A 23059-nucleotide genomic window follows, 5' to 3' on the forward strand; every position below is an offset into this window, starting at 1 on the left:
TAAGGCAAGTCCTAGGAATACATGTCAGTGTTTCCTACAGTAGAGCCTTACCTGGGCCCCCCACATTTCCCTGCACACACTGTCCCCAGCACGGCCCTCACGACAGCCTGTTCAGCGCAGTTCCCAGAGTCCCAGGCTTCATTCTCTACACAGAGTGGTAAAAAGAATGCTTTTCCAGAGCCTAGGGGAAGGCAAACAGATGGGCTTCACTGAACATCATGGTGGGAACAGAGAGGCAGCCCAGAATGGATCAATTAGGGAAGGCTTTGGAGGCCTCCTCCAAGAGCCAGTTTTTCTGAATGAGGAAATGGAGGTCAATAGAAAGAACAAGGAATGCAGATGCGAATGAGACTGCTCTAGAAGGCTCCTCCCACTCCCAGGGTATTGTGGGCAGGGAGTTGGGGGCAACTGCTGCCTGCCACCCTGTGGAAGGAGGGGGCTGCCCCCTCCACTCATTTCATGCTCCAGTCAGCTGTGCAGACAAGAGAAGTCCGTACCAGAGCTCCTAACTCCTGCCTGTCAACTGCCCCAAATAGTCTAGAGGAGACAGGTAGGAGCTGGAGAACATATTCCTTTACTCCCTCCTTCAAGAGATACTTGATTACATGGGAAGGGCTGAAAAAAAAAAATCTTCCAGGATATGCTGGACCGGTGCCCCAAGGGGAGACGGGGTGGCGCGCCGGCCACCTACTCCCTCTGGCTCCCCAGAGGGGCGAGGCCCAGCTTGCGGCCACTCGTGGTCTTTGAGTTCGGGGATGGGAGGCCACAGCTGCAGGGGAGAAGGAGGAGCCGCAGCGCTCGGGGCCTTCCCAGCAGAAGTCAGCTTCACACAGTCCATTCACCAGCCGCGCCATCTTAGCCAGCGCGCTGCACCGGAAGCGGCCGCGCGGCATGCCGGAATGCTCGGAAAGCCCGGCGCATGCGCACCAGAAAGGCCTCAAGGAGCGGCGCGGAGGACGCAGGCGCGAGCTAAGGAGCGTCGTCTGGTTTCCGCCCTTCCGCTAACCAACCGCCATTCTTCCCGAGGAATCGGCGCGTGGTAGCCGCTGGCGTCCTGTCCTCAGTCAGACTGCGGGGGAACTTGGGCGGCGCCCTTGGCGTTTGTCCGCTCCCTGTTGCTCACTGCTCTATCTGTTGGCCGGCGCTTCCGCTGCTTGGCTTCGGCGGTTTTCCTTCACCTCAGGTACAGGCGTCGCAGCAAACGTAGTCCAAGGCCGTCACGTGCTGTTGGTGTGCTGGGCGCAGTGCTAGCACAGTGGGGGCGCGTTCACTCTACGTAATCCTCACCACGGTCCTCTGAAGTCAGTAGTATTGCCGTTGTCATCCTCCAGAAGAGGAAACGAAGACTTTCTCCGTGACTACCGTGACGAAAGTAAGCTTTCCAACCCGGTGTTTTCTTCCTCCTGTCGTTCTTAATACTCGTGAGTACCGCAAGCCCTTCTTAGGTGAAAAAGTCTCCCCGTTCCTTATTTCCGAACCACAGTCTTTCGCCAGAGGAAATAACTGTTACTTGTCTGTATATCTTTCTGTACCTTCCTGTGCAGTTTTGCCAAATCTTGAAGGTTTTCTTTTTTTTCTTTTTTAATATTTTATTTATTTATTCCTGAGAGAGAGAGACAGAGACACAGGCAGAGGGAGAAGCAGGCCCCACGCAGGGAGCCCAACGTCGGACTCTATCCGGGGTCTCCAGGACCACGCCCTGGGCTGAAGGCAGCGCTAAACCGCTGAGCCACCCGGGCTGCCCTCTTGAAGGTTTTCTATTTCAATATTACGACCACACCTTTTAACCTGAGGTTGTTTCGTGTAGTCATGTACCGCAATATATCCAATCAATCATTTCCATTTTGGTGGACATTGAAATACTTTTCTAATTTTATGTGGCTGTCCCATCCTTGATTTGGGATATTCTGAATATATTTTGAAGAGGGAGCTGATAGATTGGGATGTGGAATTTGAGGGGCATAACAGTGGAGACTTCTCCGTGGTCTCTCTGCCCTTATCCTGGATTGCTCATTCATCCATCATTTATGAAGACACTGGTTGTCCAGTGAAGGAGTATACTGGATCAGGGTATAAATAGAGGGAGGTGGGAAGTGAAATAGACTGATTAACCTCCCTCCGAAAGCCTCCACTTTGATTATTATTATTTTTTAAAAATTTTATTTATTCATGAGAGACACAGAGAGAAAGAGAGAGAGGCAGAGACACAGTCAGATGGAGAAGCCCACTCCATGCAGGAAGCTCTATGGGGGACTCGATCCGGGAACTCCATCCCAGGGCTCCAGGATCATGCCCTTGGCGGAAGGCAGGCGCTAAACCTTGGAGCCACCCAGAGATCCCCTTCATCTTGGTTATATATAACACGGGAACAGTTTCCACAAAGCACTCCCCCACACATAACCTATATGATTTTACAGTGTTCCTGCCTGGCATTCTATTCATTTTACAGGTAATGAAAAGGAGGGCTGAAGAGCTCAGATCCACTAGTTACCATATCCCATTTTCTTCCAGAGTACTCAGAATGCCTCTTAGCTCCTCATGCCATAAATTGTCTAAGTTCTCTGCTGTCTCCCTAGTCAGAGACCAATGTAACGAGACAGCTACATGGTTAGGAAAGAGAGAGAGTGTGTGTACGGGAGTGAGCAGAGTGTGATTGTAGAAGAAGCCCAGTATGTTTTACTGTGCCCCTAATGCCAAGTTAGATTTAAAGTATTCTGTGTTTCAGTAGGGAGATCTTCATTACTGCAAAGTGTTTAAAGATTCCCTATTTTCCTCTTATTTCCTCCCAAGTTATTTATTAATGTAACTGGTTTGGTGAGACAATATGACTGCCCAGTCTCCTTGGTAGTTATATTTCTCATCAATGAATCCAGTGTCGTTCTCGTTTTATTTATTTGTATATTTTTAAAAAGTTTTTATTAATTTATTCATGAGAGACAGACAGACAGGCAGAGATACAGGCAGAGGGAGAAGCAGGCTCCATGCAGGGAGCCTGATGTGGGACTCGACCCAGGTCTCCAGGACCACGCCCTGGACTGAAGGCGGTGCTAAACCACTGAGCCACCGGGGCTGCCGTCGTTCTGGTTTCATATATTAACTTAGGAGCTTATTAGTCTTTGCAATCCTGCTGTCTGAGAACTTCATCTACTCTAAGTGTGCTGACCAATAAAAATTCTGAACCAGCAAGTCCATGGACTTTGATAAATGCACCAAGATAATGCCAGTACTTGGGTAGTCCTGGAAACACACTTGAAATATTACTGAGTGGAAAACTGAGAAAATAGGTCATGGCTCTGGTAGTAGGTGTGTATTCATTCCCATGGCAAGTCTAGTAACATGCTGTATCGCATATGGGCATTCTGATTCCAATACCTGAGTTCCTCAAAGTGACTCATGGTGTGCTGGCTGACTTCCAGGAATGTTAAGCCTGAGAAAATAGATCTGGAGGCAGGGGACATCCTTTATGGATAGCTTTTATGCTCTTAAACTTGCTTAAGGAATCTCAGAGCATCCCATAATTCAGTAATCATACTAATAATATATTCAAATGCTGGTAACAAATTTCATGGGTGGGACTTGGGAGGAGGTAAGTTCAATAAATAGTTTTGATTCAAAGGAAAATAAAATTCTTTTTTTCTCGTTAAATAGTGGATGAAGCAGAAAGTGGCATGTAGACATAAAGGACGGTAAACAAGATGACAGAGGATAGGAAGTATGGTAGACAGGCTGAAATACTGAGAAGAGACTGAGATGGAGAAAGGGAATGGAAAGGGTACAAAGATGAATTGTGTGAGTTTTCATTGGGGATTAATCATACCTGGTTTGATTTTCTGGAATAATAGCATCACTATATAAAGTTATTGCACACAGAACTGCTTTTTATTTTATCTTTTTTATAATTATTTTTTTAAGATTTTATCTATTTAATCACGATAGACATAGAGATAGAGAGAGAGAGAGGCAGAGACACAGGCAGAGGGAGAAGCAGGCTCCACACAGGGAGCCCAACGCGGGATTCGATCCTGGGTCTTCAGGATCATACCCTGGGCCAAAGGCAGGTGCCAAACCGCTGCGCCACCCAGGGATCCACAAGAACTGCTTTTTAAAGTACAGAATTCTCTAGAAATACAAAGACATGTAACATTTATTACACTAAATAAATAACATGTGGACGACAAACGGTGCGTTGAATTAGGTTTGTACTAAGTCAACAGCCTCTGACCGTTGATCAGATACACTCTTATCTGTAGTCCACGGGATTTTTCGTAAATAGCATAGGATATTAGAAATAACACTAGCCATGTATTAAAAGTTAGGGTTGTTGGGAACATGTCTTGGGTTTATGAGGGTTGGTACTCCTCATGTTCATTTGGCCAGAGTGAGAATGAGTAAAAGTAGATGAGAATATAAGTGATGATGGAGTTTCCCTTCTCTCAGCCAAGTGATCTTCCCTTTCCTAGCAGCCTCCTTAGTGCTCCCTTTACTTCCCTATTTCTCAGAGTGTAGATGAGAGGGTTCACCGTTGGTGTGACCACAGAGTAGAAGAGGGAAATGAATTTGCCCTGGTCCTGGTTGCTGGTCTTAGCTGGAAGGAGATACCCATAGATAGCTGAGCCATAGAAGAGCAACACCACCACCAGATGTGAGAGGCACATATTAAAGGCCTTTCTCTGTCCCTCTACTGAGTGGATCTTCAGCACTGCCTGAGCTATGTAGCAGTAGGAGATCAGGATGACACTTAGTGGGACAGCAGTGAAGAAGGTGCAGACACCATTGAGCACAACCTCATTGAGACTCGTGTCTCCACAGGCCAGTTTGATCATGGCAGGTACCTCACACAGGAAGTTGTCCACCCTCCGGTGCCCACATAAGGGGAGCTGCAGAGTGAAGGTTGACTGGATCACAGAGTTGCTCAAGCCACCCAGCCATGCAATGGCAGCCAGCAGCCAGCAGAGCCGAGGGTTCATGATGGTGGTGTAGTGCAGGGGCCGGCAAACTGCCACATAGCGGTCAAACGCCATCACCACAAGCAGGATACACTCAGTGGCCCCTAGCCAGAGGAAAACATAGAGCTGGGTCACACAGCCACCATAGCTTATGGTCTTATCTGGTCCCCATAAGTTGATCAGCATTTGGGGGACTGAGCTAGTAGTAAAAGCAAGGTCCAGGGTGGAGAGGTTGCTGAGGAAGAAGTACATGGGAGTATGGAGCCGGGCATCCAGCCAGGAAAGCAGGATAATGGTTGAGTTCCCAAGCAGAGTCAGTAAGTAAGAGAAGAGAATGACCATGAAAAAGATTATCTCCAGCTGGGGATGGTCAGATATACCCATCAGAATGAAGCCCTCCAGGAAGCTGTCGTTGGCCTCTGGCATTCTGACTGTGCTCTTTCACTTGAAGAATCTGTCCAGGGAAAACCACTGAGAAAAAGCAAGTAAGAAGGTATTAGATAAGGCTGCTCTGCATCAGAGAGGGTCTGATAGTTTTCTGGGCATCATATTTAGGTACCAATTTAATGTTTGTGACTACAAATATTGACTGCAATCCCTGACCACTGTCTCACATGAGTGGAAACTTTACCCCTTCCAGTGTGAACTGTGAGCTGTTGCTGCAATGAAAGAAGTGCCTTATGAAGAACAAAAGGATTAGGGATCTTCAGTTCAGCAAAGTGGTTACAACAGGGTAGAGGGAGTTGACCATTGGAATTACATGTAGAAAGTCTTAAAGTAGACATTTACCAAGCCAAAGTTTTGATATGTTCATGGGTGGAAGTAGACCCACTATATTTGGAAAAGCTCTCCAGAAGTTTCTGATAAACATTTCCCCATCTCTGCCAAATCCCTCCCCTCCCAGGTGAAAACTAGTGATCTACAAAGATGGGATTATGGAAGAATATGATGAGTCAGTTAAATTATGGCAAAAAGTGAAAAGAGAGAATATATACTTATCAACTACAGAAGATACAAACATGTAAGTTAAGACGAGGTAAAAAAAAATAAGATGAGGTAAAATAAGGATAAATAAAACTTCACATAAACCTATTAAGTTTAGTTGGAACAGGCTAAAGAAATAAATAGCAGTTATCCAAAGGGGGTTAAAAAGCTTAATGGGTACCAATTATTAGTAAAAGACTGGATGATTTCAGAGGGATCCTTGATGCTTTGAGTTATACGACCACCATCCCCAGCATAAACTGTAGAGTAATTCTAACATCTCACAAATATTAGTTCTTGTTAATTAGGGCCAATAGCATCCTTCTATCAATCCAGGTCAGGGATGATAAGGATTTCACAGGATGTTTCAACCATCCTTCAACCTCTGCCTTATACCTCAAGTGGAATTAGCTTTATCCTTTTCATTTAAAACTTAATGGAGCTGAGGAACTGAGCTACCATCTGATAGTGAGCCCATATTTCAGTTCAGAAGGTTTTTCTGAAATCCATCTCATACCTCCAGTAGTAGAAGTGTTTTTCCTCTTGTATCCACGTAGGAGGAAGAAACAGGCAGACACTGCCCATCACCCCCGCCCCCCCTTTTTTTTTGGTTTTATTTATTCATGAGAGACACAGAGAAGTCAGAGACATACGCAGAGAGAGAAGCATGCTCCATGGAGGGAGCCTGATGTGGGACTCAATCCTAGGACTCTAGGATCACACCCTGGGCTGAAGGCAGGTGCTTATCCGCTGAGCCACCCAGGCGTCCCCCCCTTCCTTTTTTAAGATTTTATTTATTTATTCATGAGAGACACAGAGAGAGAGAGAGGCAGTCATAGGCAGAGAGTGAAGCAGGCTCCTTGGAGGGAGCCTGATGTGGGACTTGATCCTGGGAGTCCAGGATCACACCACCCATATTCTTCCATTAACTGTCTGGTAAATGGGTTCTTGATGCATTGTGGCAGGTCAGGGATGCCAGAATGCCTTTCAGACGGTGCTCTATGCATATGGAATGGGTTTTACCCCAGGAACAAACCAACCAAAACAGAAAAGGAAAAAGCGGTACCTAGAGTGGGAAGCTATCAACTTTGGTCACCAGACGGTTCAGAAGGAAATGCCAGAACACCCAGATTCTTGGCCTGAGCTTGACAAACTCCCCAAGGCAGCAGGACTGTAGCCTCAGGGTTATATTCAGCAACTCAGCTGCTCTTCAGGGTGTTTTCCTCCCTCAAAGGGTCTCTTCCCTTGGTTCTTACTTCTCCCATAATTTGGGAATGTTAAATTGATGCAGCACTACTTGCATTTTAAGAGGAACCTAGAGAGAATATGGAATGCAAAGGGCACGCCACTTATGGGGCAATTTTGCCAGGGGCATGCCGAGATAGGGGCTGTTTGGGTACAGAATGAGTTTCAGGAATGGCTCATATGATGATGGGTAGATGGTTTCCATCTTGGCCTGGCTGTGAATTTGGTTTGAATGTTCAGGATATTGAGAAAAGCAGCCACGACTTGTGTCCCAATAAGAATCCCGAATATCGTAATTGTCCACCTTCACCCAGTTTTCTGCCTTGTTTCTCCTCTCAATATCACAACTGTGAACTGACTACTCATGGATTAGGTGTCACAGCTGGACTTGGGCTGGGCCGCCTCCTATCATCAAAATTGCCCCTGAGCTCCCAGTTCTCAGCATCCAAGCCTTGCTTTAATAATAGCCTGAGGAAATTAAAGGGGAAGGGAATCATCAAAAGCAAGGAAACAAGCCCAATTCTAAATTCCCAATCCTGGTAGAGAAGTTTTGAGATATGTTTTAAATATTTCATTTATCTGGGAGATGGTTGGCAGTGATATACTAGAGAGCTCAGTTTGTGCCGGACTCTGCACGGAAGTTCAAAGTTAATCTTTCTTGAGCTCATGGTCAGAATGGGAAATGGGGTTTTCAGTGGAGAGTAAGATCGAGGCAGTATGGCAGACGAGAACCACAACACAACACAAACTGTGTAGATGAGAGTCTGAGGTGAAATACGGACAAAATCTCTCCAGTCGGAAAGTTTAAGGTATTTAATCAGGTGAACAGGAATTGTATCCCCAAAGCTCAGAATTCGAGATTCAGAGATAAACGAGTTTGAATCTTAAAAGAGGTAAAATAGGACCAGTAAACCAAATGGTAACAGAGTTCAAACTAAAGTTTCGGAAATAGTTACACCAAAGAGGCATCACAGCTAAGAAAAAAATACTTAAATTTAAGAAACGCCTGGGTGGCTCAGCATTTGAGCATTTGGCATTGGCTCAGGAGGTGATTCCAGGATTGAATCCTACATCGGGCTCCTTGCACAGAGTCTGCTTCTCCCTCTGCCTGTGTCTCTGCCTCTCTCTCTCTCTGTGTTTCATAAATAAATAAACTCTTTTTAAAACATTTAAGATAAACTTATAAAGAGAAATTCAGGGAATAAATGTTGTCTGGAGGGGACTTTAACTTTTGAAGTTAAAGTCAGGGAAGACAATCACACTCCCTTAAAATTTGTTTCTGATGCTACTATTAGAACAAAAATCCTGGCTGCATGGACCTGAGCGTGGCTCAAGTGGCAGCAGTTGTAATGAGCATAGGATCTCATCAAGGGCTAAATGTATGGTGGCATATCACATAGGTATACAAACTGAACACCACAAACTCAGAATGGAAATGGCTGGATAGCATGGTGTTCCAGGAGTAGCTCTCCAGGCTACATCTCTCTGCAAGCTGACAGCAGTTTGCCATGGGTGTCACCAAGGGAAAGCAGAGTGCTTGACATGAGGGCCAGGAGGGCCGCTCTCTGCCATGCAGTGCCCAGGCAGTTTCCTAGTGGAAGGTCTTACCTCATTTTCCTGATGGCTTAAGAGACATGGAACATGTGCTGATTTTTACAGAGAAGGGAGCAGGATGAAATAGTTCCCATGGAGAATGGCCATACATTCCTTCTTTTAACAAGTGATTAAAGCAGGTGTGGTTTTGTTTTCTCTTCCAGTTAAGGTCTTCACAATCCTGAGGGGATTTTATTTTTTATTTTTTTTAATATTTATTTATTTATTCATGATAGACACAGAGAGAGAGAGAGATAGAGAGAGAGGCAGAGACACAGGCAGAGGGAGAAGCAGGCTCCATGCCAGGAGCCCGACTACTGAGGGGATTTTAAAGATGTGTCCATGCACAGCAGGTGCTCTCGAAAAGCAAAATGGGCTTAAGTTAAAAGCAAGGGAAATTATGACTGCACATTTTGAGATTTCAGCACGATAAAACACGGGTAATTGAGAGGAAGGTGTGCCTAGAAATTTGTGTGCCTGAGGGCTATACCCAAGTCTTCCCAGACCTCCTTCTATTGAGGACACTGTTCCTAGGACTGGAGTGCATGCTAAAGAATTTTGTTTCTTTATTCTCATCAGACTAAGACTTTCCCAGCTCCTCTCCTGGATCATCATACAAATGACTTTGTTAAAGAGTCCGTCATTTGTAGCTTTACAATTTCTCTTCATAGTTCAAATAGGTTTGCTTCCTGTCTCTGCTCACAGCTGATGGAGAAGGTCACAGATGGGCTTGGGGCTCTAAGGCCATGTCACCTCCAACCCTTCTTCTGCGGGAAGATTGCAAAATCACCTCTAAAAAGCCTTACATTTCACACTCTCTTTTCTCTCTCCTTTCCCCATGTTTGTTCCCCCTTTGCCTCTCATATACCTGAAGTCTCTATTAATGAAAGTGTTCAGATTGTTCGAGGAAATATACCTTTGGCTTCAGGAAGCTGCTGAATCCATCACACCATCCCTGGTGGACCACGAAGGAGAGAGAGAGGAATTAGTGAGGAGACTGAATTGTGCAGTGTCTCCTCAGCCCACTAGTTGGGAGCACAGGCTTTTATCTCTGGGGCTGGCGCTGGCCATCTGAGGAGCACTGGATCTGCCTCCTGGAAGCCCGACTGGCTCTGGCTCATTCTACAAAGCCCAAGGGGTCACACTGGTTCCCCATAGATAATTGGCACAAAGCATTTGTGTGGCCACCACATGGGGAAAAGGCTGTCCCCGAAGAACCCACTCCATCTTTCACCTCAGTCCCGCCCCAAAGACACACTACTAATTGAATAGTAGTAAGAATAACCACATTCCTTAACTCATTACTAGTGATACATATTTTTATCCTGCTCAAGGTACATCCATATGATCTAACTCAGTTCTTAAAATGCTTTCTGGGGCACCCGGCTGGCTCAGTTGGAGCATAGGACTCCTGATCTCAGGGTTGTGCGTTCAAGAGTCCCACTTTGGGTGTAGAGATTGCTTAAAAAGAAAATCTTTTTTTTTTAATTTTTATTTATTTATGATAGTCACAGAGAGAGAAAGAGAGAGAGGCAGAGGGAGAAGCAGGCTCCATGCACCGGAAGCCCAATGTGGGATTCGATCCCGGGTCTCCAGGATTGCGCCCTGGGCCAAAGGCAGGCGCCAAACCGCTGCGCCACCCAGGGATCCCAAGAATATCTTTAAAATGCTTTCTATGGCAGTTGAAGCAGTGGTCTTATCCTCACTATGTAGTTGGGTAAACTGAGCATGAAGTGGTTATATGACATGCTTAGTGTTAAACAGCAGTCAGCCCAGTGTTTGTTTCCTCACTGGGCATAAATCAGCCACCCTGTGCAGAAGCAGTGAATATTTTTGACTCATCCTCTGGGAGATGTCATCCTTGAGAGTTTTGCGGGAGGGAAGGAGGAGAAGGAATTCCCACTAACTCTGGCTGTAACATAAACCAGGAATGGGGGCGTGAGCCTTAGACACTGACACCATGCTGTGTGAAGAGCAATCACTTATAAATGCTACCAAATAACTACATAAAAGGCGACTGGCGATGTCATCAGGCAATTATATGTTATGGAGATAAATTACCCCTCCCCCCCCAAAAAAAAAAACCTGCTGAGTTACAAACCTTGTCATTCAAAGGACTTGTTACTGAGGGGACATCGTGTGCCGGGTGATGGTGGGGTCCGACCAGAAGCAATATCGGCATGGGCCCTGTTGACTGGGGCTTCCCTCCCTGTAGGTCTGTCTGTAAATGTCTCATAGTCATTAGCTCTCCTTGCTGGCTTGTGCCAGATGCTGTGCTCGGCAGTTTACAAACATCACGACGACCTCATCAGGTAGGTATTATTCCTGCTGTACATGAAACTAAGGCTCGGAGTCATTACATAACTCGTCCAAGGCAAAGAGCTAGGATATGGTAGAAAAATCAAAGAATCTCAATGAACACAAATGGGGAATTCAGTAAATGATGGCACGTCGGTGGAACACTACCCAAGCTGTCTTTGGACTCTATAATACTTCTCGTTTTGATTTAATTGAATCTTATTTTATTTACTTTTCCAGTTTATTCCCCATCCCCCCTCTCATTCTGCTCCACACCCATAGACACCTACTGTGTCTCCTGTGGTTGACATGTTTAAGTGAGTGGGTCTAATTGTACCCGTGTAAAACATCATGTATCTTATACAGGTAAATGTTTTAAATTGACATCCATGGTATTTGCTATAGACTTCATTATACTTACATTTTAACCTCTTTTTTTTCAGGTGTTTCATTTATGTTGTACTTTTTATTATGTATGTATATTTTTAGATTTTATGTATTTATTCTGGAGAGACACAGACAGAGGCAGAGACACAGACAGAGGGAGAAGCAGGCTTCTTGAAGGGAATCCAACGTGAGACCCCATCTAGGGACTCTGGGATCACGCCGTGAGCCAAAGGCAGATGCTCAACTACTGAGCCCACCCAGGCGTCCCTTGTTGATGTTTAGAAAGATAGGGAGCCTGGTTCTCCCTCTGCCTATGTCTCTTCCTCTCTCTCGGAGTCTCTCATGAATAAATAAATAAAATCTTAAAAGAAAAAGACACAACCATGTTGCTATGTACCCACTTGCTTTAGTATTTTCATACTGAATACACATCTATCATGTTTTTTCATTCATAGGGATGAATATATAGCCTTTCTTAATTTCCCACTACCACAAACAATGCGGAAATGATCATTCACGTAACATTTCCCCTTACGGACTGCATTAGGGTCTATCACAGATATGTATGTATGTATGAATGTAGGTATGTTCTAGCTGGAGATTTCTGGGCAAATGGGATATACATATGAGCACTCTCTGATTCTGCCAATGGGTTGATGCAATTTACAACTCCCAACAGCTAGAAATGAAGGTTTCTGATTTCCCCTCTGATTCTGCCAATGGGTTGATGCAATTTACAACTCCCAACAGCTAGAAATGAAGGTTTCTGATTTCCCCTCATCCTAGCCCACACCTAGTATAATCACATCTTCTAACGTATGCCAATCTGATGGGTATAAAATGGTATCTCAGTGTAGTCTGCATTTTTGTGATTACTAGTGAGGTTAAACATTTTCACAGATATATTCGCTTTTTAAAATTCTTATTCTGGAGATCCCTGGGTGGCACAGCGGTTTGGCGCCTGCCTTTGGCCCAGGGCGTGATCCTGGAGACCCGGGATCGAATCCCACGTCGGGCTCCTGGTGCATGGAGCCTGCTTCTCCCTCTGCCTGTGTCTCTGCCTCTCTCTCTCTCTCTCTGTGTGACTATCATAAATAAATAAAAATTTAAAATAAATAAATAAATACAATAAAATTCTTATTCTGTAAGTTGTATTTTCATATCCTCTGCCTGCTTTTAGTTTTTCTGCATGTTGGTTTATTTGCAGTAGTTCTTAGTCTATTCTAGATAAACTTTGCCAGTTTTAGACATTATAATATTCCCCTGTAATCTATGCTGACTTCCTTTGAACAAAAATCCTTAATTTTGATATAATCCAGTTAATACATTTTCTGCCTTAAGGTTGATTTATGCTTTTAAAAATTCTTCCAAACTCTAATATTACAAACATCCTCTTTTATTCCCTTCAGATAGTTTTATCTTTCACATTTACGTTTTTAATTCTTTGGGATTTCATCATTGTATGAGGTAGTAATCTAAATTATTGTATTTTTTTAAAAGGAGGTTAATTTCCTTCACACAAAACAAATTCAGAGATAGACAATCAGGATCTAGTGTGGTATCAGGTCAACAATCACCAACTCCAGTTCCTTCTACCTTCCCACTCCACCATCCTCATCAGTGACTTCTATCCTCCAGGCCATCTATAGTCTAAGATGGTGGCAGGTGCTCCAGTCATCTTGTCCACACTGCTACAAGGAAGGTGGAAGATGTTTTTGCTGCTGCTTCTTTTTTTTTTTTTTTTTTTTTTGCCTCTTTTGGGAAGCTGTCCTAGAAGTTCTATCAAATAGCTTTCCTTACATCTTATTGATGAGGATTTAGATATAAGAACATCTAATTGCACAGGAGGCTGGGAAATGTAGTCTTTATCTGGACACAAACATCACATCACCATCACATCATACTACATTAGGCAGTCTCAACAATGTAAGTTTTGTAATACTAAAAAATGGGGAGTGGATATTAAGTAGTCAAGTGGTAGTCCCTGCCACAAAAAAGATTACTAACTTGCTCTCAAATGGCCTTCTCTATTGCTTGGATAAATACAACAAGAATGAATTCCTTTACAATTAAAAATATCCAAATTAAAAGGACTTTGAGTGTCTTTCAAGTTTTTACTGAGATAAAATTCACAAGTTTAATCATCTTAAGGGTTAAATCCAGTGACTTTTATTATATTCACAGGTTTACAATCATTGCCACTGTCTAGTTTCAGAATATTTTCATCATCCCAAAAGAGTATCCCAAAAGTAGTTATTCCCCATTCTACCTTCGCCCCCATCCTCTTCCATTCACTTATCTCCTTTCTATATGGAATTGCCTATTACAGATATTTTATATATAAGGAATCATATACTATATGTCCTTTTGGGTCTGGCTTCTTTCATTCAGCATAACGTTCATCCATGTTGTATGTATCAGTACTAAATGCCTTTTTATGGATTAATAATATTCCAATGTATAAATATACTGCATCTTGTTTATCATTCATCAATTGATGAACACTTGGGTGGGATATACCTTTTAGCTATTATAATAGTGCTGTTATGGGCAGCCCTGGTGGTTTAGCGCTGCCTGCAGCCTGGGGTGTGATCCTGGAGACCCGGGATTGAGTCCCACATCAGGCTTCCTGCATGGAGCCTGCTTCTGCCTCTGCCTGTGTTTCTGCCTCTCTCTCTCTCTGAATAAATAAATAAATCTTTAAAAAAATAAATAGTGCTGTTATGAACATTCATGTATGAGTTTTCGTTTGGAAACATGTTTCTAATTCCTTTAGGTATAACGGGTAGAATAATTGGCTCATGTGGTAATTTCCATAGAGGTTGTACCTTTTTAGAGTCCCACCAGAAATGCGTCAGGATTCCAGTTTCTCCATATTTGGCCAATACTTGTTATTTTCCCTTAAAAAACATAGCAAATATAGTGGGTGAGGTGCGGTATTTCATTGTGGTTTTGATTTTCATTTCAACCATGTTTAATGATATGGAGGCATCAGTTCATGTTCTTATTGACCATACATGTATCTTCTTTGGAGAAATGTCTAGTCAAGTCCTTTGTCTATTTTTAAAGTGGGTTGTCTTTTTGTGGTTGAGTTGTAAGAGTTCTTTTTTTAAATAATTTATTTTTTATTGGTGTTCAATTTGCCAACATACAGAATAACACCCAATGCTCATCCCGTCAAGTGCCCTCCTCATTGCCCATCACCCATTCACCCCCACCCCCCACCCTCCTCCCCCTCCACCACCCTTAGTTCGTTTCCCAGAGTTAGGAGTCTTTATGTTCCGTCTCCCTTTCTGATATTTCCTACCCATTTCTTCTCCCTTCCCTTCTATTCCCTTTCACTATTATTTATATTCCCCAAATGAATGAGACCATATAATGTTTGTCCTTCTCTGATTGACTTATTTCACTCAGCATAATACCCTCCAGTTCCATCCACATTGAAGCAAATGGTGGGTATTTGTCATTTCTAATGGCTGAGTAATATTCCATTGTATACATAAACCACATCTTCTTTATCCATTCATCTTTCGATGGACACCGAGGCTCCTTCCACAGTTTGGCTATTGTGGACATTGCTGCTAGAAACATCGGAGTGCAGGTGTCCCGGCGTTTCATTGCATCTGTATCTTTGGGGTAAATCTCCAACAGTGCAATTGCTGGGTTGTAGGGCAGATCTATTTTTAACATTTTGAGGAACCTCCACACAGTTTTCCAGAGTGGCTGCACCATTTCACATTCCCACCAACAGTGTAAGAGGGTTCCCTTTTCTCCGCATCCTCTCCAACATTTGTGGTTTCCTGCCTTGTTAATTTTCCCCATTCTCACTGGTGTGAGGTGGTATCTTATTGTGGTTTGGATTTGTATTTCCCTGATGGCAAGTGATGCAGAGCATTTTCTCATGTGCATGTTGGCCATGTCTATGTCTTCCTCTGTGAGATTTCTGTTCATGTCTTTTGCCCATTTCATGATTGGATTGTTTGTTTCCTTGGTGTTGAGTTTGATAAATTCTTTATGGATTTTGGAAAATAGCCCTTTATCTGATACGTCGTCTGCAAATATCTTCTCCCATTCTGTAGGTTGTCTTTTAGTTTTGTTGACTGTATCCTTTGCTGTGCAAAAGCTTCTTATCTTGATGAAGTCCCAATAGTTCATTTTTGCTTTTGTTTCTTTTGCCTTTGTGGATGTATCTTGCAAGAAGTTACTGTGGCCAAGTTCAAAAAGGTTGTCGCCTGTGTTCTCCTCTAGGATTTTGATGGAATCTTGTCTCACATTTAGAGCTTTCATCCATTTTTAAAAATTTTTTAAATTTATTTATGATAGTCACAGAGGGGGGGGGCAGAGACACAGGCAGAGGTAGAAGCAGGCTCCATGCACCGGGAGTCCAACGTGGGATTCGATCCCGGGTCTCCAGGATCGCGCCCTGGGCCAAAGGCAGGCGCTAAACCGCTGCGCCACCCAGGGATCCCTAGTCCATGGTGTTTTGATAGGGATTGCATTAAACGTGTAAATTGCCCTGGGTAACATTGACATTTTCACAATATTAATTCTGCCAATCCATGAGCATGGAATGTTTTTCCATCTCTTTGTGTCTTCCTCAATTTCTTTCAGAAGTGTTCTATAGTTTTTAGGATATAGATCCTTTACCTCTTTGGTTAGGTTTATTCCTGGGTATCTTATGCTTTTGGGTTTAATTGTAAATGGGATTGACTCCTTAATTTCTCTTTCTTCAGTCTCATTGTTAGTGTATAGGAATGCCACTGACTTCTGGGCATTGATTTTGTATCCTGCCACGCTGCCAAATTGCTGTATGGGTTCTAGCAATCTTGGGGTGGAGGCTTTTGGGTTTTCTATGTAGAGTATCATGTCATCGGCAAAGAGGGAGAGTTTGACTTCTTCTTTGCCAATTCGAATGCCTTTAATGTCTTTTTGTTGTCTTTCTGATTGCTGAGGCTAGGACATCCAGTACTATGTTGAATAGCAGTGGTGAGAGTGGACATCCCTGTCTTGGTCCTGATCTTAGGGGAAAGGCTCCCAGTGCTTCCCCATTGAGAATGATATTTGCTGTGGGCTTTTTGTAGATGGCTTTTAAGATGTTGAGGAATGTTCCCTCTATCCCTACACTCTGAAGAGTTTTGATCAGGAATGGATGCTGTATTTTGTCAAATGCTTTCTCTGCATCCAATGAGTGCATCATATGGTTCTTGGTTTTTCTCTTGCTGATATGATGAATCACATTGATTGAGTTTGGATGTAAAGTTCTGTGGATATCTGTAGATATCTGTGAAATCCATCTGCTCCAGTGTATCAGTTAAAGCTCTCGTTTTTTTGGAGATGTTGTGTTTAGAAGACCTATGGAGTGTAGAAAGCGCTAGATTGAAGTTACCAAGTATAAGTGTATTATTATCTAAGTACTTCTTCACTTTGGTTATTAATTGAGTGATATATTTGGCAGCTCCCACATTCGGGGCATATATATTGATGATTGTTAAGTCCTCTTGTTGGATAGATCCTTTAAGTATGATATAGTGTCCCTCTTCATATCTTACTACAGTCTTCGGGGTAAATTTTAGTTTATCTAATATAAGGATGGCTACCCCTGCTTTCTTTTGAGGACCATTTGAATGGTAAAAGGTTCTCCAACCTTTTATTTTCAGGCTGTAGGTGTCCTTCTGTCTAAAATGAGTCTCTTGTAGACAGCAAATAGATGGGTCCTGCTTTTTTATCCAGTCTGAAACCCTGCGCGTAAGAGTTCTTTATATGTTTTGGACACTAGATCCTTATCACACATATGATTCAGTGAAATTTTCTCTCATTTTGTGGATTTTTTTTTCATTTTGTGGATTTCATTTCACTTCTTAAATAGTGTCCTTTGAAGCACAAGAGATTTTATTTTGATAAAGTCAATTTATTTTTTTCTTTTGCTGCCTTCGGTTTTGGTTTCATATCTAAGAATCCATTGCCAAATCCAAGGTCATGAAGACTTACCCTCATATTTTAAGAGTTGTATAGAGCCAGCTCTTATATTTAGGTCTCTTATTCAGTTTGAGTTAATATTTGTATATAGTGTGAAGTACACAGTCTGACTGTCATGTCCACGTACTGTTTTCTCAGGACCATTTGTTGTCAATGCTATTCTTTCTCCATTGAATGGTCTTGGCACAGTTGTCAAAAATCAATTCACCATAGGTGTATAGCATATTCCTGGACTCTCATTTTACTCTCAACTGATACATGTATGTTTATTTTTGTGCCAGTACCACAATGTTTTCGTTAGTATACCTTTGTAGTCATTTTTGAAACTGAAAATAGTGAGTCCTCCAACTGTGTTCTTTTTTGAGATTGTCTCAGCCACTCACGGTCCTTTGCAATTCCATATTAGTTTTAGGATGCACTTTTCCATTTCTATAAAGAGGCAGTTGGTATTTTGACAGGGATTGCGTTAAATCTGTCAATTGCTTTGGGGAGCATGGTCACTTTAAAAATATTAAGTCTTACATTCCATGAACGTAGGATGTCCTTCTGTGTATCTTGGTCTTCTTTAACTGCTTTTAGTCATATTTTACCTTGTTAGTGTATAACTATTGCATCATCTTGGTGAAATTTTTCTCTGAATATTTTCTTTTTGAAATATTATAAATGGAATTGTTTTCCTCATTTCCTTTTCAGATTGTTCATTGCTAAGATACAGAAACACAGCTGATTTTGTACCTTGATCTTACATCCTGCAACATTTTTAAAAGATTTTATTTATTTATTCATGAGAGACAGAGAGAGAGGGGCAGAGACATAGGCAGAGGGAGAAGCAGGCTCGTTGTGGGGAGTCTGATGGGGGACTGGATCCCAAGACCCTTGTATCACGCCCTGAGCCAAAGGCAGACGCTCAGCCACTGAGCCACCCATGGGTCCCCACGTCCTGCAACTTTGTTGAATTGTTTATTAACTTTAATAGTTGCCTCTTTGTAGCGATTCTTTAGAATTTTCTCTATATAAGATCATGTCATCTGTGAATAAGAGATTGGTTTGCATCTTCCTTTCCAATTGGGAAATGACCAAAACTAATTAAAGAAAAATTCTATGGTAGGACAATATTTACATAAAACTTAAATATGCAAAATAACACTGTATATCGTTTATTGATACTTGCATGCAGTTACATAATGCTTTAATAAAACCAGGATTTCTGGGCATATTACGCTTTAATTATTTAATTTCCTTAAAAACCTCACAAGGTGGGCTTTCTTTTACTTTCATTTTACAAAACAGAAAACAGAAATCTAGACATTAAGTAAATTGCTCAAGGCCGCAGAGGTAGTAAGAAGTGGAGGTGGATTATGAACACAGGTGATCGAATTCCTGAGTTCCTGAGTCCCTGCTCTGAACTACCAAAAAAATCATAATGAATACCAAACTCATGATAGTGTTTAACTCTGGAGGGATCCCTGGGTGGCGCAGCGGTTTGGCGCCTGCCTTTGGCCCAGGGCGCGATCCTGGAGACCCGGGATCGAATCCCATGTCGGGCTCCCGGTGCATGGAGCCTGCTTCTCCCTCTGCCTGTGTCTCTGCCTCTCTCTCTCTGTGTGACTATCATAAATAAATTAAAAAATATTAAAAAAAAAAAAACTCTGGAGAAGAAAGGAAAGGAATAAGAATGGGAAATGGCACCCATGATCTTCAATTGCACTTGTTAGATTGTATTTAAATTGGGTAGTAGTTGCACAGGTGTTCATTGTATTAGTATACTCAGGTTTTTTTTTCTTTTTTAATGTATATTCTTTTATTTCAGAGTTTAAAATTTATGAGGAAACAGTTAAGTATCTCCTGCAAGCAGTTGGAAATAGAGACACAAGACAGAAACTAAGCCCTGGCATGGCTCAGAATGAAAAGCGAAATACAAAAAATATAAAATACAAATTCAAGAAGGAAAATGAAAGAGATACTGTAGAAATAGTGTAAGCAACAAGAGCAATAAATATGAAAATCTCGAAGTTATTAAGTTTCTCGAGAAAGCTAAACCATCAAAATCGGGACATGACAGAAAATAGACAGACTGATAACCGCTGAAGAAGTTGACCGAGTAAATGGTAATTTCCTCCCAAAACAACTCTAGGCTTTCAATTCCCTCATTTGCTGTCCTTCAAGACTCTCTTGGCTATTCTTGACCGTTTGCTCTTTCACTTAAATTTTTAAATCAGCCTTTTCACATTTCAAAATAAATCTTGTCATTATTGTGAATGGAACTGCATTGAATTTGTAAACTAACCGAGAAGAATTGTCTCTGTGAATTTAAGTTATCCTGCCCACGACGAAAGCTGTTATTTAAGTCTTCTTTAATGTCTTTTAATTAGGACATCTTTTTTTCTGTAAAGATCCTACACATCTTTTGTTAGATGAATCATTGAATAACTTACTTTGGGGGTATAACTTTATAAATTACATGTTCTAATTTTGTTGGTATATAGGAATGTAATTGATTTATACATTGATCTCCTATCCAGCAAGATACTAAACTTAGTTATTTATTCTCTTGGATTCTCTGTATAACTGTAGGCAGTTACACAGTGTGTGAATAATAATAAATTTATTTGTATTTCCAGTAAAGGTGATTTTTTTCTTTTAAGAATTTTAACACATGTATAGATATGTGTAATAATTGCCATACTCAGGACAGAGAATCGTTTAATCACCCCCATCCAATCGACTTCCTGCTATTCCTTTGTACTCACCCCAACAATCCATTAATCCAGGCCACTGCTGATCTGCTCTCCATCCCTATAGGGATGAAAATATCATATAAATTGTTTTTTTGATAATACCATGTAAGTGGAATCATATTGTATATAACCATTTGAACTACTATCATGCTTTTTGAGATTCATCCAAGTTGCTGTGTGTACCAAAAGTTCGTTCCTTTTTATTCCTGAGTAATACTCTGTTATATGAAGGTGCCACAGTTTGTCATTCATCTGTTGTTGTTTCCAGTTTATGGTGATTATGAAGGGAGCTTCTATAAATATTTGTGTTTCGGTTTTTGTGGGAGCATGTCTTTATATCCTCTAGGGAAGATACATGGGAGTGGGGTTTCTGGATCATACTGTAAGTAAATTGCCAAGTGATGTTCCAGGAGGGTTGTATTGGAGTTCTGGGTGGTTCAGTTGGTTAAGCATCTGACTCTTGATCTTGTTATGCCCAAGATTGCAAATCTGAGAAACCACCAAGGAGCCGCCACCGATGCCAATGCACAAGGGTTTATTAACAAGCTCGAGCCTGGGTCCAAGTATACCAACACAGTGGAGCAGGGACTTGGACCCCAAGGTGGGTGGGTTACAGCTGGGATTTTATGGGCAGGTTTAGGGGATTTTCAGAAGAGGTGGAGGAATTTTTTCATTCCGATATGGGGGAAAGGGTGGGGGAGTTTCTTAAGATCTGTTTTCATTCCAATACTGGACTTTCTGTCTCCATCAGGAGCGTTCTGAGCTCTGTTTTCATTCTGATACGGGACTCTCTGTCAAGGGCGTTCTGCGTTTTTCCTGTAAAGTTTCAGCTCTTATTCACAGGGGCCTGTGATGGCTGTACTTGTGTTAATGCTAAACTTGAGGTGGAGTGGCCTTAATTTTCTTGGCCTCCACAGATCTCAGCCCAGGTGGTGATCTGAGAGTAGGTTTGAGCCCTGTGTTGGTCTCCATGCTGGGTGTGCAGCCTACTGAAAAAAACAAATCCAGAATGTTTATATGGTTTTGCATTCCTAGCAACAATGTATGACATTTCCAGTTGTTCTGCATGTTTGCTACTGTTTGGTGTTTTAATTTTATTTAGCTGTTCTAATAGGTGTGTAGTGATATCCCAGTTTTAAGATTCATTTTATTTATTTATTTATTTATTTATTTATTTATTTATTTATTTATTTATTTATTTGAGAGAGAGAGAGAGCACGCGCAAATGCGCAGAGGGAGGGCAGAGGCAGATGGAGAGAGAGAGAATCTCAAGCAGACTCCCCGCTGAGCATGGAGCCCTACAAGGTACACCCCATGATCCAGAGAGCACAACCCTGAAATCATGACTTAAGCTGAAACCAAGAGTCAGATGTTCAACCAACTGGACCACCCAGGTGCCCCTTATCCTAGTTTTAATTTGCGTGTCTCTAATAGCTAATGATGTAAAAAATCCTTTCTTTATTACTTGCTGTTCCTATAATTTTTTCTTTTTTTTTTAAAGATTTTATTTATTCATGAGAGACACAGAGAGAGAGAGAGGCAGAGACACACAGGCAGAGGGAGAAGCAGGCTCCCTGCAGGGAGCCCGATGTGGGACTCGATCCCAGGACCCCGGGGTCACACCCTGGGCCAAAGGTGGCGCTAAACCGGTGAGTCACCTGTTCTTATATTTTTTGGTGAAGTGTCTGTTCATGGTTTTGCTCATTTTTAAATTCAGTTTATGGTGACCTAATTGTAGATTCACCTGCAGTTATAAGAAATCATACAGAGAGACCCAGGTATTCTTTACCTAGATTCCCCCAGTCATAACAGTATGCAGAACTATATATTCTCAGAAGCCATAAATTGTGATACAATCCACCAGTCTTAGAGTTTTCCCATTTTACTTGCAATTATTTGTGCATGTTATGCATGTGTGTACGTGTGTATGTAGTTCTCTACAGTTTTATCACGTGTAGGTTAGTGTATCCTCCACTACAGCCAAGTTAAGGAACAGTTCTTCAACATAAGGATTCCTCAGGTTGCCTTTTTATAAGCACACCCACCTACCTCCTGCCTCCACCTTAACCCCTAGTAACCATCAATTTGTTCACCCATTTGTAAAATTTAGCCATTTCAAAAATAGAATATATAATAGATAATATCACATAGATGGAGCCATATAATATGGAGCCTTTGGGGATTGGCTTTCACTAGTCAGCATAACTCATTGGAGATTCATCCAACTTGTTGCATGTTTGCACGTATTGATAGCTCATTCCTTTGTACTGCTGAGTATTATTCCATGGAATTTAAATAGTTTATCACAGGTTACTTATTTACCCATTGAAAACATCTGGGTTGTTCCTAGTTCGGGGCTATATGAATATAGCTGTTATGAATATTTGCGTGAGGTTTTTGGTTTTGTTTTGTTTTTAACTTTTACTTGCATTTATTTTATGTAGAATTTGTTTCCCGGGACATAAGTTTTTTGTGTCTTCAGTTTCTTCCGGGATCTCTTTTTCTTCTGAGCAACCTCCTCTTCTGGTTTAGAAACAATCTGCTCTTTTTCAGTAAGAATCATCTCAGTGCACCAGGGAGAGCTCATGTATGGTTTAATTCAGCCATGAGCCCTCTAAGTTGTATGCCACATCTTGGGGGCTTTGCTCATCTGGATGTGCTCAATGGCCAGGAAATCTACATCTAAACACTTAAGTTCAGCATTACTCTCTGCATTTAAGGATGTGCAGTAAAAATTTAGTACTCTTCTTAGGCCACTGGCCCTTGTGTCCAGCCCCACTGTTTGGCCTGGGCATACACCTACCAACTCCACCATCGTAGCGAGGGAATGGCACATATTGCTTCTGCAAAGTGGCATCTTTCAGATCCTTGGTGGCTTTTCAGATATGCATA

The 23059-nt window shown here is 42.1% G+C and overlaps 1 protein-coding gene and 1 long non-coding RNA gene across 3 annotated transcripts; one reads left to right on the plus strand and one right to left on the minus strand.

Annotated features, from left to right (window-relative positions):
- Positions 1–941: 941 nt before the first annotated feature.
- On the plus strand, positions 942–21730 carry LOC119876369. Of its 2 annotated transcripts, none has more exons than XR_005360945.1 (3): positions 942–1372; positions 5851–5967; positions 19240–20229. It is a non-coding gene; the product is annotated as an uncharacterized LOC119876369 (long non-coding RNA). The 2 variants fall into 2 exon arrangements; XR_005360946.1 differs by lacking the exon at positions 5851–5967 and adding an exon at positions 21669–21730 and having other exon boundaries at positions 947–1372; positions 19240–19537.
- LOC119876365 (olfactory receptor 2C1) lies at positions 4327–5372 on the minus strand. The gene has a single exon (XM_038540606.1). The coding sequence runs from the start codon at positions 5370–5372 to the stop codon at positions 4434–4436; it is 939 nt and encodes a 312-aa protein (XP_038396534.1). The 3' UTR covers positions 4327–4433.
- Positions 21731–23059: the final 1329 nt, after the last annotated feature.

Source organism: Canis lupus, chromosome 6 (genome assembly GCF_011100685.1).
Source record: "Canis lupus familiaris isolate Mischka breed German Shepherd chromosome 6, alternate assembly UU_Cfam_GSD_1.0, whole genome shotgun sequence".
NCBI lineage: Eukaryota > Metazoa > Chordata > Mammalia > Carnivora > Canidae > Canis > Canis lupus.